Below are 14,665 nucleotides of genomic sequence, written 5' to 3'. Positions count from 1 at the left end.
TGTTAGAACTGTCTACTTCTGGTCTTTGATTACCAGATGTACTTTATGCACTCTTTGTTTGTGGCTTTGCGTAAAAGTCGCTGCTAAATTTATAAAATACAAAAAGTTAAAGTAGAAGTTAGGAGCTACAGGAGTTGTGTCTGGACAGCAGGCCACGGGTAGGGTGTCCACTATCAGCCCAGGAAGGAAGATTGTCTCCAACTCCCTGTCTCGTCTTCCTGTCAGTCTGATATATGGTCGTGGCTGGCGACTGGACAGCCCTCGTTTCCAGAAACTACATTTAAGCAGTTCCAGAACACTACAGAACCATCCTTGAAAGTTATAGGATGCGATGTGTGATCTTTAACGCTGCTCTATTCACATGTCACCCACCCAGTCACATCATATCAGTGATTTCTCAAGGAAGGATGAGAAATGAGGATGAGGGTTCAATCCAAACTTGGTGGGCTACAGTTATAAAGATCCTACTGCCACTTTAAAACTGTTGCATCAGGACAGTTTGATGATAACATGTATTTCGGGGATCAGATGAAGTACATAATTCAGACCAGAGGTGGAATTTTCGGTCAGTTATTGTGAATTGGACAGTTCCATTCCCCTCTGCTAATTCTGACCGTTTTGTAGATGGTCGTTTTAATGATTAACCGAATTCACTCTTCTGCCTTGTTCAGAGTCCGCTATATGGTTGGCTATACTTCTGAAGACGTGTTTTGGAAAGAGGAAGGGAGAGGGCCTTGAGAGTGTAGTAGACTAGATAGTCTGTGATTACCGCCGCATCATTTGGTTGGCCGTCTGCGCTTCTGAGCCAGTACCCCTCACGCTCTAAGCTCCCCTGTTTCAGCCACACAGGCCGAGAGGGAGGTGGAGAGAACACAGCTCGAGCTGCACCAGCGCTGATTAGGTGCCCGGTCGAGCGAGAGAGAGAGCGAGAGAGAGAGAGAGCGAGCAACCTCAGCTAAGCGCACCGCTCTGCTCCCCACGCAATGACTCGGAGTTAACTTTCCTTTTTAAACTTTACATGTTGCGATTTGGACGGCTAAACTTTAAATGCTAATAAGTAATATTGATCATTGGCAAAGGCAGGCTTTTTTCGTCATTGATTTAGAAACTTTACTGTAGTTTTTCAGCCGTTGTTTTGCAGTCGCTCATCAAGCCGTAGAGCACAGGTGACGATGGCGAGGGAACCGGTGTTGGGGACGTTGTTCCCGGCTGGCGACAGCCGCACATGGGCTGTTATTAGCCTGTTTCTGCTCCTACCACTGATGTGCTGTGTATCAGCACAGGAGCTCCCGACTAATGGTGTCAACGGTTACAGCTTACACCCTCCATACTTCAACTTGGCTGAAGGCACAAAAATCACCGCCACCGCAACCTGCGGGGAGGACAACACAAGGACGATACAGGATTTGTACTGCAAACTGGTTGGGGGGCCCGTTTTCGGAGAACCGAGTCAAACCATCCAGGTGGGTAATCTCTGTCTGGGTATATCTCAGGCTGTTAATCGTGGTCTATGCTATTTATGTTGTGATAAAAAATATATATTGTGAATATTTTAGATTGCCAAATTCTGACGCTTGCAGTTCTAAACAGCCGGCGGATTCTGGCCCACCTGTCCCCGCATTCCACGAAACGACTGACCCGTGCAGTGCAGTGCGTGCACCTTAGTTTTGACAGTAGGGTATTACAGGGTTGTAAGCCTACGTAGTTTTTACTAGACCATGGGTTACTGAGAAAGAAAAATGGAGGTTATAGTTCCCACGGCGGGGCACGACGGTGCTTGTTGGCAAGTTAGTGAAATGTGCAAACATTGTAAAATAGTAAAATGTTGGTTCCAAAGCTACATTTCATGAGGGATTTTCCACTGAGGAATGTCAGGCATTCTGTGGGACCAGAGGTGGGACATGACCTCGAGCGCGGCTGGCAGTGGAGGGGGACTGGAGTGTGTGACACAGGCAGCGGGTGAGAAGTATCTGGAAAAAGTAGACAACGTAGGCCTACATGAATAATCAAAATCCACTATTACAACTTTACAGAAACGTGTGTAAGCATATTCTTGCCTGACAGTAGTCTTAACATTGGCATACCATGTAGCTAGCAAAGCGGAAATTAAAAGTAATCAAAGAAACACTTTAACCTCCTAAGATGGAGAAAACCAATTACGCGTGATTAGAATAGACCACATAAACCTCAGCCCTCATGGGGTGTGTGTGCAGTCAATTTTGCTGCCATGGTGATCAAGCAAAGTTGCTGTGGAGAGAGCTGAACGACTATGGATGGACAATTGAAATTCGATTTCAACTCACAAAAGCACACACACACACACACACATGTTCACACACATGTGCAGACACACACCACAGTTGGGTCTCCCTAATCCCTTTTATTGCCTGACAGACATGCGTGTGTGTGTTATCATTAATTAAAAACAGCAGGGTGGAGAGGAGTGAAGTAGAGGAGTTTTAGCTAGGACCCGACCTCCTTTCCTCCCTCCGGCCTCCATCCTTCACTCCCTCTCTCCTGTACAAGTTCTTCGACAGCCTCCTCTCCAGGCCAGACTTCTCCCTGGTCTCACCATGACGTCACCTCACCTCCCCCTCTCTCTGTGGACATGGCTGGATGACATGCCGTTGATGTATGGATTTCATGTAAAGAGAGAGAGAAGGAAGGAAGGAGAGATTACATGGAGGAGCAGGTGGTGTGCGATCGCTCGCTCTGGCCTCTGCTCGCCAGGCCTGGCTGGGGTCTGGAGAGAGGGCAGACTGTGGAGGCCTCTCTGATCCAATCAGATTTTATTGACCGAGAAACTACACTGTTTACTTCTCAGTACTCATTACTCAATTACTAATTACCGACCCTTCAATACTTATTAGCTTCCCCGACCATTGTCAAAGCACAGCTCTTTCTTTGCGAAAGATTACGGAGGCCTGTTGACCGTTGATCCGATATTAATAGTGGCGAGATAAAACACATCATTAACCAAAGTGCACGATCAACAGCGGAACAGCAGCCGGCACACAGGAAAGGGTCTCTCGTCGGTACATTCCTTGTCTTTGTGCTGTGAGTTGAGGGCGCTCCTTGAGCTCACCAAGCTAGCAAACACCCCTGAGTAGGGAAGGGAGGCAAAGGTCAGGAGTCTTTATCCTGACTTCAAGGTGGCCTCAGAGAGAGGGAGAAAAAAGAGAGAGGTTGGTATAGAGAGAGGGGGGAATGGGTGGGGGGGGAGAAAGAAACTGAAAAAGGAAGAAAGAGAGAGGGTTAGAGTGAGAGGAAGAGAGTGTGTGACAGATAGGAAGAGAGAGAGAGAGAGTGTGTGTGACAGATAGAAAGAGAGAGAGAGAGAGAGAGAGGTAAAGAAGTGGGAGTGACGTCTGACCTCTGTTGCCCCTGGCGTTGGGTTTCTGAACCTGTCCCCTTGTTCAGGTTAAGCCTACATAAACCACACTCATTTTTCCTGCGAGAGTGAAACGATCTTGTGAACCTCAAGGTTACTGAAGGAATCTTTTCTCCCTGCCGTTTAAAGAGACATGTTAAGTCCACTTTACACTGTCAGTTAAATGATAAGGATATGTGTGTTAAAAGAGTAAGATAAACATTGGGAAACCCCTGCTATTTGACAAATAGGGTCTGGGTAAAGTCGACACGTGTATGTTGAGATTGAGTATAATTGTGTGTAAAATATGAGTGTGATATCTCTTTAAATCTGTGCATTGCATGGATGCAGTGTAACCTGAGTGTCTGTGGCGATAATTGACAATCTGTTGTCTGACACACTGTGGGGTGTGTCTGTGTGTGTGTGTGTGTGTGTGTGTGTCCCTCAGGGCCAGTACTGTGACATCTGTGCCATGGGGGACAGTGACCGCGCCCACCCCATCACCAATGCCATAGACGGGACAGAGCGCTGGTGGCAGAGCCCGCCCCTCTCCCGGAGCACCGAGTACAACGAGGTCAACGTCACCCTGGACCTGGGACAGGTGAGCCCCCCCCCCCCACACACACACACACACACCCCTCCTACACACACACACATACACACCCCTCCTACACACACACACATACACACCCCTCCTACACACACATACACACCCCTCCTACACACACACACACATACACACCCCTCCTACACACACACACACACACACACCCCTCCTACACACACACATACACACACACACACACCCCTCCTACACACACACACACATACACACCCCTCCTACACACACACACACACACACATACACACCCCTCCTACACACACACACACACACACCCCTCCTACGCACACACACACACCCCTCCTACACACACACACACACTCCTCCTACACACACACACACACACACCCCTTCTACACACACACACACCCCTCGTACACACACACACGCACACTCATATACACACACACACCCCACACACACACCCCTCCTACACACACACACACACACCCCTCCTACGCACACACACACACCCCTCGTACACACACACGCACACTCACACACACACACACACACCCCACACACACACCCCTCCTACACACACACACACACCCCTCCTACGCACACACACACACCCCTCGTACACACACACACACACCCCTCCTACACACACACACACACACACACACACACTCCTCCCACCCTGGCTGGCTGTGTCTGGCCGTGTCATTGTGTTGTCTGTGTACTGTGCTGTACCTGCTGCTACCTGATCCAGCTCACACACTCTTGTTCTGTGGGTGAGACAGATCCTGGTCTACCCGACAGGCCTCCTGGCTCTGCTCTGGAGTGTCAGGTTTACGTATTTAAAAATTCCAGGTAGAACGTTCTGGAGAGCAGAACGACGACAACATCTTTAGAATCACTGTCAAGGTTTCAGGTTCAGTTTTACACACACTGAGCTTTTGTCTCTGGTCTTAAAAAAGAAAGGAAAAGCAAAGAGAAGCACAGAGATCATTTGGAGCTGCTGACGTCAGTATGTTTTTAGCAGTGTGGAACACCTGAGGAGGGGGTCTCTTCCCCTTCTCCCTGGGAGCTGCCCTGCTGGGTTCAGGGTGTGGTGCCTGGCTGTTAAGGTGAAGCCAGCTGTGTTAGGTGGTGTTAGGCGGTGTTAGGTGGTGTTAGGTGGTGTTAGGCGGTGTTAGGTGGTGTTAGGTGGTGTTAGGTGGTGTTAGGCGGTGTTAGGTGGTGTTAGGTGGTGTTAGGTGGTGTTAGGCAGTGTTAGGTGGTGGTAGGCTGTGTTAGGTGGTGTTAGGCGGTGTTAGGTGGTGTTAGGTGGTGTTAGGTGGTGTTAGGCAGTGTTAGGTGGTGTTAGGCGGTGTTAGGTGGTGTTAGGTGGTGTTAGGTGGTGTTAGGCAGTGTTAGGTGGTGTTAGGCGGTGTTAGGTGGTGTTAGGTGGTGTTAGGTGGTGTTAGGCAGTGTTAGGTGGTGGTAGGCTGTGTTAGGTGGTGTTAGGCGGTGTTAGGTGGTGTTAGGCGGTGTTAGGTGGTGTTAGGCGGTGTTAGGTGGTGTTAGGTGGTGTTAGGTGGTGTTAGGCGGTGTTAGGTGGTGGTAGGCTGTGTTAGGTGGTGGTAGGCTGTGTTAGGTGGTGTTAGGCAGTGTTAGGCTGTGTTAGGCGGTGTTAGGCTGTGTTAGGTGGTGTTAGGCTGTGTTAGGCTGTGTTAGGTGGTGTTAGGCAGTGTTAGGCAGTGTTAGGCTGTGTTAGGTGGTGTTAGGTGGTGTTAGGCTGTGTTAGGTGGTGGTAGGCTGTGTTAGACGGTGTTAGGCTGTGTTAGGCTGTGTTAGGCGGTGTTAGGCTGTGTTAGGTGGTGTTAGGCTGTGTTAGGCTGTGTTTTAGGTGGTGGTAGGCTGTGTTAGGCTGTGTTAGGCTGTGTTAGGTGGTGTTAGGCTGTGTTAGGCTGTGTTAGGCTGTGTTAGGTGGTGGTAGGCTGTGTTAGGCTGTGTTAGGTGGTGTTAGGCTGTGTTAGGTGGTGTTAGGCTGTGTTAGGCGGTGTTAGGTGGTGGTAGGCTGTGTTAGGTGGTGGTAGGCTGTGTTAGGTGGTGTTAGGTGGTGTTAGGCTGTGTTAGGCGGTGTTAGGTGGTGGTAGGCTGTGTTAGACGGTGTTAGGCTGTGTTAGGCTGTGTTAGCGGTGTGTCTCAGCAGATTTAGACCTGTTAGTGTTAGCGCCGGTGTGTTTACTCTAACTGCTGAGGAGGAGAAAGGGGAACGGTCCCTCTTTTCACACAGATCACGGCTAATGCCTCCCCTCTCCTCTCTTCCTCCCTCCTCTCCTCTCTTCCTCCCTCCTCTCCTCTCTTCCTCCTCTCCTCTCCTCTCTTCCTCCTCTCTTCTCTTCCTCCCTCCTCACTTCCTCCCTCCTCTCCTCTCTTCCTCCCTCCTCTTCCTCCTCTCCTCTCTTCCTCCCTCCTCTCCTCTCTTCCTCCCTCCCTCCTCTCCTCTCCTCTCTTCCTCCCTCCTCTCCTCTCTTCCTCCCTCCTCTCCTCTCTTCCTCCTCTCTTCCTCCCTCCTCTCCTCTCTTCCTCCCTCCTCTCGTCTCCTCTCTTCCTCCCTCCCTCCTCTCCTCTCTTCCTCCCTCCTCTCCTCTCCTCTCTTCCTCCCTCCTCTCGTCTCTTCCTCCCTCCTCTCCTCTCTTCCTCCCTCCTCTCCTCTCTTCCTCCCTCCTCTCCCCTTCCTCACTGTCGTCTGACAGACGTTCTCTTGTCTCTGGGTGTTTTATATCCATGAGTGCTTTAGTGTCACCAAGAATGCCAGACGCATGGAGAACACGAAGGAGAGCAGGGTCTTTCAGAAGGACAGGAGAGGAGACCAAATAACCCTGGACTACCTTGCATGGACTGCCTTGCAATGCAGTTCTAGAGAACTGTCTCTTTAAGATAGGAGTTTGTGTGTGCGTGTGTGTGACAGTGGGGTCTTGCAGGCCCCCAGAGGGTACGAGAGAGAGAGATTGGAATGTTAGTTAACCTGATCTCCGTCTCAACCTGCTCAGGTAGACTAGCTTCCGCCCTCTCCCCCTCCCCTTTTATCCATAGCCTCCTAGTCTCTCTCCCTAGCCTCCCTCACTAGCCTCCTAGCCCCTCTAACTAGCCTCCTAGCCTTGCTACCTAGCCTCCTAGCCCCAATCCCGCACCTCCTGGCCTCACTCCCTAGTATCCTATCCTCTCTTCCTAGCCCCCTTGCTCGTATCCCTGGCCTCTTGGTCCTTCCTTCTAGGCTTTCTCCTAGCCCAGTATCCAAGCCTCTACTCCAACCTCTGCCCTAGACTCGTGCGTGGAACTGTAGAAGAGGTAGTCATCACAGTTTTGTTTGGGGGGGAAAACACTTTCAAGAATGTAGAGATAACTTACTAAAAAATAAATACTGTTAATGTTGATAGAACTGCATAAATAGAACCTTGAGATGGAATTCAGATGTGTTGGAAGTTGTGAACTGAAGGTTCCAACCTCCCACCTGCAGTGGCTCAGGGTAGTTAGGCCTCCAGCAGACATTTCTCTTTTCTACCAGTCTGACTATCTACCCTGATGCTGCCTGGCCAGTGTTGATGGATCATATCTCAGAAGGGTCGACCTTCAGAAATGCTCCACAACTTACCTCAGCATCGCTCATCCACTTTATCTCTCTGTCTCTATCTCTCTGTTTGTTTTAGCTGCACACAGTTGCATGAGAGAGGAGGGGAGGTTAGGGAGAGAGAGAGGGGGGTGAGGGGTGGAGAAGGGAAGGTGAGGGAGAGGGAGAGAGGGGGGATGAGGGTAGGAGGTGTGGAGGGGATGGGGGAGGGCAGGGGGTATGTGAGAGAAAGTGAGAGAGAGAGAGGAAGATACAATGAATGAGCCCGAGAGCTGCGGGTCAACTGTTGCAGCAAACTGAGAACTCTGTAACAGGACAGGGAGGAGGAGGGTGGGTGGGTGGGGGCTCACTAACAGGGGCTAGTTGAGGTTACCGTGGTGATGGTTTCCTCCAGCGCCCCCCCTCCCCATTGCCCCCATCGCCCGGGCCCAGAACACCCCTCTCAGTCACACTCTGTTGAAGTGGCAGCATTGTGCGCCATGTGTAGCAGCGGGCACAGCGCCAACGCGCACCCAACCCTGGTCGGAACTACACACATCCTGCTATTGATGCACTCCCATTACTGTGTGTGTATATATATATATATATATTCACACATATACATACACACATATATATGTATATCTCCACACTGTGGGCCAGGTCAGATGGCCAGGGCATTACAGCAGAGAGGACAGGCTCTGCTGCTCAACAGACAGTGACCAGGAATCACATGGAGACTGTGTGTGTGTGTGTGTGTGTGTGTCATCCTATCTTTATATATATCTGTAGTTCTCTCTCTCTGTCTTTCTCTCTCTTTTTCTCTCCTTCTTGGAGTAGAAGGCCTACAAAGACAGTACTGTAGAGGAGAATGACAGGATCGTGTTGGAAAAGTAGGATACATGAGGGACAACTCTGTTGACTCATACATCTCTGTCTCCCCCTCTTTCTTTTTCTGTCTAGCGCTCTCCCCTCCCTTTAAGTAGTAATTTATTCCCACTATGTGGTCACAACTTCTCTGGAACTATCTCTCTATCTCTCTTTCTTTTCCCTCTGAGTCAGTGTTGTGGCGTACATGTCTACCCACCACCTTTCATCTCTGGATCTCTATCCCGTCATCTCTCTCAGTCTGCCATTTAGTCTTCTCCCCTCTCTCTGTCTCACTTTGTTGGAAGAGAAGTTGTCTGATAGCTGTCTACTCCTCTACATGATGTCATACATAAATCACACACTCTGACACACACACACACATTAAGTGCCCAGGAATAAGGACACAGAGGGAGAGAGGAGTGAGGGAAACGTAGCATAACACAGAAAGAGAGACAAAATGCATGAGGGAGGGAGAGAGAAGAGGAGGGAGAGAGGTGGGGAGGTGGGGAAACCGAAAAGAAGACAGAAATGTTGCCTGTCCTTAATAGGAGAGCTAGCGTCCTGGATGTCTGACAGGGAAGGGAAGGGGAGGGGAGGGGGGGGGGGTGGGGCGGTGAGAGAGGGAAAGGGGAGACATGAAAGGAAGACCTCCTGTTAACTAGAGGAGAGAGAGAGACAGCAAAGCCTGGATGATGATGATGTACTGGAGGAGGGAGGGAGGGAGGGAGGGAGGGAGGAGAGCAGGCTGGTCAGATATGGGCCTGAGCTATTTCTGAGGGTGTTTTCTCTGGTGGGCAGCAGGCCTGGTGTTGCCGTGGTGATGTATTCAAGTACCCCTTACATTAAAACTTCCATGAAAATGCTCTTACAAAAGGACCGCATTTAGTAACTGTTTGGTCTCCCAAAGCCTTGATTTCCCCAGTTTTGTGTGGTGTGTGTTCAGACAATGGCTAGACTTCTAGACACTTGAGGAACAGCAGGGACCCTGACCCAGGGAAGGACCAGTCAGGTCACATGATCGATCTGTCGTTCCCTACCATCCTGCTGAATGGTCTCTCCTCCATCATTGCCCCTGTCATCCCACTCCTCCTCTATCCCTTCTCTCCTCCCTCCTCCTGGCCTCTCCTTCCCTCCTCTCTCTCCCTCCTCCTGGCCTCTCTCCTTCCCTCCTCTCTCTCCCTCCTCCTGTCCTCTGTCTCTCCCTGTCTCCACCTGTCCTTCTGAATCCCATCCAAGCTCATGGTTCTCTCCTGGAGGCCTGGAGGAGAGAGGGAGTGAATCAGAGAGGAAAAGAGGAGGGCAGAGAGAGGAAGGGAGAGAGAGAGAGAGAGAGAGAGAGAGAGAGAGAGAGAGAGAGAGAGAGAGAGAGAGAGAGAGAGAGAGAGAGAGAGAGAGAGAGAGAGAGAGAGAGAGAGAGAGAGAGAGAGAGAGAGAGAGGAGAGAGAGAGAGAGAGAGAGAGAGAGAGAGAGAGAGAGAGACTTACTTATTTATACCGATTATTTGGCAAACATTAATAATATACCAACTTGAATAATAATAACATGGATACAAGTTGTACACCTGTGTGGTGTAGATACACTGTATATGTTAAACTGCCGTGTGTGTCTCTGTATGTGAGTGTGTGAAATATAAGTATATATAAGGCCATGATTTACATTGATTAATATTTCTGTAATTCTACCGTTGCTTTGGCAATATGAACAATTGTTGTTTTCATGCCAATAAAGCCCTTTGAACTGAACTGACTGAGAGAGAGAGAGAGAGAGAGAGAGAGAGAGAGAGTGAAAGGGGTCAGAGAGGGTAGAGGAAGGAAAAGAAGGCTTCCTGCTGGGAAAAGGGCAAGAAGAGTCCAGTCATGTTCTTACTTTGATTGAAATGTCAAAAGCACATTTTGTGGACGTGTGTGTTTGTGTGTAGCTTTATTGAATTGTTCAGTGTCTAGTGGTCATTTTAAAGTATGTACTTACATATGTCAAATGGTCAAACTCTGCTGTCCTACATGAGCTTGTGTTGGTGTGTGCTTTGTGTGTGTTTTTGTGCATGTGTTATGTGGATGCATGTGTGTTTGTGTGGGGTGTCTTTAGCCTAAGAGCAGAGCAATCACCGGTCATTGATAGACCTGTTGCATTCTCCTGCTCACTTCCTCAATGTTGACCCTCCTCTCTGTTCTCAAGCCCTCCCTTCACAAGGGCTGACCTGGGGGGGGGGTCTCCCATAACCCTGCTCCTGCTGTGGTGTGTGTGTGCGCGCGCCTGGTCACACCCGACTGGTCTCCGCTGAAGCTGCCTAAGGTCAAGGGTCAACAGGCTTTTTCTTCCTCTGAACCTGTGGGCCTCCGACTACACACACACACACACACACACAGTGGACCGACAGCAGTAACACCCTTGCACTTTTACCCTCAAGCTTTATCTCTCTCCTCTCTGTCTGTGGTTTTCTATTTTCTCTTATCGTGAGACGTGACACAGCTTCAGGGTCACATTGAGTTTCCACCACTCCCTGTGCAGATAGAGAGAGAGAGAGGGAGGGAGGGAGGGAGGGAGGGAGGGAGGGAGAAGAAGCGGAGGTTGTGTTTTAGGAGTAATGTCTTCGTGCTCCTCAGTGCTTGTGGAGACTTCTCCTCTGCTCTCCTCTTGGACAACACACACACACACACACAGATGACACAGTCATCTTCCCGGGCTCCACTTTACATCCCACCCATGCTAGGAATAGCCTGATGCTAATGCATCCCATAATAATCAAACAATGACTTCATTCTGCGGAGAAAGGGAGGAGACTTGACAAAAATACAGTCTGACCCTCTAAGTGTTCTCTTATCCCCTTCCTTGACCACGCTGTGTGATGAGACAGCGAGAGTATCAGATGGGGCCCAGAGTGCATGGAGGAACAGTCGATGTACAGTATCTCCATTTGTCTCTCAACTCATACACTCTGGCCTTGTGTCCTATTCAAAATGGCTGCCGTGTTGACAGTTGGCCTCGCTCTGCATTCCGTGTTCGCTGGAACTCCTACACGTCAGTCGTTTTCCCCCTCGGAATAGAGAGACACCTGGGAATGTGAACATGAAGGATGGGGGGATCAAATTAGTGTTGGGGAAGGAGAAGAAAGGAGGAGTAAAGAAAGAAGGTGGAGGTTTTAGTTAATGTGATGGCAAATATTGGTTTTTGCCAGGTCAACATGAGCTCAGGCTGTTGTTTGAGCTCTCTGCCTGTCTTTCTTTCATCAATGGACGTCCTGGGTTGAACAGGGGAGGGGAGGGTAGAGCTGCTGGGACGTGTACAGGGGAGCATAACTACAGCCTTATCAGCCTCCTTCCCTCAAAGGCTGTGGGCCCTACGGTGGAGCCTGGGGCCTGGGTGTGGGAAGAGGGCCGGGTCTGGGGCCTGGGCCTGGGCCTGTGTTTGAGGCTTGAGACGCGAAAAGGAGCAGGAAGAGGGGTGGAGAGAGAGAGAGAGAGAGACAGAGAGAGACAGAGAGAGACAGAGAGAGAGAGAGAGAGAGAGAGAGAGAGAGAGAGAGAGAGAGAGAGAGAGAGAGAGAGAGAGAGAGAGAGAGAGAGAGAGAGAGAGAGAGGAGAGAGAGAGAGAGAGAGAGAGAGAGAGAGAGAGAGAGAGAGAGAGAGAGAGAGAGAGAGAGAGAGAGAGAGAGAGAGAGAGAGAGAGAGAGAGAGGGGAGGATGACAGGGGAAGAGACGAGAGCCAAACGGACTGTGTGTTTTCCCATCGTTAAGTCATAAACCTGAGAATAGGACTGGGGTGGGTGGGGAGGTGTGTGTGTGTGTTTTGGGGGTGGGTGGTGGGAGGGGCTTGTGGGGCGGGAGCTGAGGAGCAGACAGGTCAGGGGTCAAACTGTCTCGCCGTGGAGCATGCCCATTATAGTCCTTGTAAACAGCATCACACACAGCGACCGTTTCCAGACACAGGGACATGCAGGGAGTCTTTTTTTCAGGCTGTCATAGTGTACCGTGTCAACAAAGAGATCTTTCCCACAGATGAAGCTTGAACATGGAGCCGTTGAGCTCTGACTGATGTTCTTGACCCAATAACGAAGCTGTGAGTCTGGGTCACATGTACTGGAAAAGGTGCATTGCCACCCCTCCCCCATCTCTCCACCTCCATTAGCCTCTAATGGTGTATGGACGGTTCTATCGAAGCTGAAGAGAACCCTGTTCGTTGTTCCTACGTTGCTGTCCATTAAAGGGATGGTGTCCTTCAGGTGTAAACACCGTTCTGTTCTAGAACCTCCTCCCCTCCAAGCGTCTTAGAACGGCACACAAAGGAGTTCCGATTGGCTGAGCACGAGCTGTTGTTTTGCTCTCAGAGGTCTTTAAGTGGCTGACTAGTTGCTCTAACAAGCCTCTGATGGGGCTGGATTAGGCCTGGGGGGGGGGGGGGCTGTGGGTGTTCATTGGATACGCCTGACAGAAAAGTCCTCATGAAATCCCTTCACAGTATGACGACGATATGCTCCAGGGGAGTGGTGTGTGGGGTGTGGGTGTGTGTGGGGGTGAGGGAAGGGGGGGAGGGGGTGTAAAATGGTAACTGGTGTGTATTTGTGAGTGTCTGCGCTTGCTTCGGAATTGTTGGTTTATGCATATGTGTGAGAGAGAGTGAGTGTGTGAGGATGTGTGCGTGTCAGCAGAGTGTGTTGTATGTGCTTGTGTGCTCTGGTCTGGTTCGGTCTGGTTCGGTCTGGTTTGGCTGGGTCTGGTCTGGGCTGTTGGTGCTGTACCATCATGTGTGTGTGTGTGTGTGTGTGTGTGTGTCAGAAGGTCAGCGTGTTGTGTTTGGTGATTAGATGCCTCGTTAAGATTCCTCAGGGGGGAGAGAGGAACTCACCCACACAAGACCTTCATGGACACCGCACTCCTCTTCGCTCTCTCCCTCTGCATCTCCCTCTGCCTCTCCCTCTGCCTCTCTCTCTGCCTCTCCCTCTGCCTCTGCCTCTCCATCTGCCTCTGCCTCTCTCTCTGCCTCTCCCTCTGCCTCTCCATCTGCCTCTGCCTCTCCCTCTGCCTCTCTTCATCTCTCCCTCAATGTTTCTTCTTTCGTCCTCTCAATTGATAGTCTTTCCATTGCAGCTAATGAGAAGATGAGTTATTCTCTGGGATTATATATGTTCCCATATTGAGAAATGCATAAAAGTTTTTGAGAGAAAACAAGTGTGCTTGTACGTGTGTGTGAGACGGGAGCCAGATGGTCCAGGCCACAGATAACACAGCCAGGGAGACAGATAGAACACTATCTAATTAGACAGTAGAGCATCTGGAAGGCACACACACACACACACACACACACACACACACACACCATAGAAGGATCCCAAAGCTAGTGTTCCTGAGGCTGGGGGGGGGGGGGGGGGGGGGCCTTAGAGAAGACAGGAACAAGAGAGGAGGTGAGAGTAATTCCTTTAGGAATTCCTAAATCCCCTAATTCTGGACACACACATACCTTTCCTAGTCTCATACCTCTGGAGCTGGCAGCTGTTATTGTACTGAGCTGTTATAATCAGCATCCACAGAGCCTTGTAATTACCCTAACAAAACACACACACACACACACACCTGAGACGGTGTGCCTCCACAGGCTCCTCAGGAAGCGGAGCACAGTCCTGCACCGGGCCTGTTTCCACACTTGAGACTGAGTGATAGAGATGTGTGTGTGTGTGTGTGTGGATATGCGTGTTATCTGACATGTGAGCTTAGAGTTGCTTCTCCTCTGGCTCCTTTAGTCTCCGTCAGGTGTGTGTGTATGTGTGTGTACCACATCTTTCAGTGCGGGCCTCTTGTACACCCTCTTCTCCTCAAATCTCTCTTGGGCCTCATTTGAACCCTCCCCTTCCGCCTTCCCTCTCTCCCCCCCTTTTTCTCATCTGTTCTCCTGCTCTGCCTCATCTCTCAGTGACAAGTCATAATTTATTCCATGAGGCATTGCTTTCCCCTCTCGTCTCCTTCTCCTCCCCTCCCCCTCCCCTCCCTTCCTCGCCTCTCCTCACCTCTCCTCACCCCTCCTCAACACCTCTCCTCACCCCTCCTCTCCTCCCCTCTCCTCACCCCTCCTCTCCTCCCCTCTCCTCACCCCTCCTCTCCTCTCCTCACCTCTCCTTACCCTTCCTCTCCTCTCCTCACCCTGGCCCCTGCTCTTGCCCTGACTAGTCCGCTCAGCAGTATGTGTCTGAATGGATTTCTCTCTGTCAGGGTTCCTCTCTGTCATCAGGAAACGTCTGAGATGGTTCTGACAGACCAGAACAACCTCAGCC

General features: G+C 50.4%; 1 protein-coding gene across 1 annotated transcript; it reads left to right on the top strand.

The window, feature by feature from the left end:
* The first annotated feature begins 891 nt into the window (after positions 1 to 891).
* Positions 892 to 7,212, top strand: LOC134019580 (laminin subunit alpha-5-like). Its single transcript, XM_062460543.1, has 3 exons — positions 892 to 1,463; positions 3,819 to 3,971; positions 7,201 to 7,212. The coding sequence occupies exons 1-3, from the start codon at positions 1,173 to 1,175 to the stop codon at positions 7,210 to 7,212; spliced, it is 456 nt and encodes a 151-aa protein (XP_062316527.1). The 5' UTR covers positions 892 to 1,172.
* Positions 7,213 to 14,665: the final 7,453 nt, after the last annotated feature.

This window comes from Osmerus eperlanus, chromosome 4, assembly GCF_963692335.1.
Source record: "Osmerus eperlanus chromosome 4, fOsmEpe2.1, whole genome shotgun sequence".
Taxonomy (NCBI): Eukaryota; Metazoa; Chordata; class Actinopteri; order Osmeriformes; family Osmeridae; genus Osmerus; species Osmerus eperlanus.
This window is presented reverse-complemented; position numbering and strand designations above follow the sequence as displayed.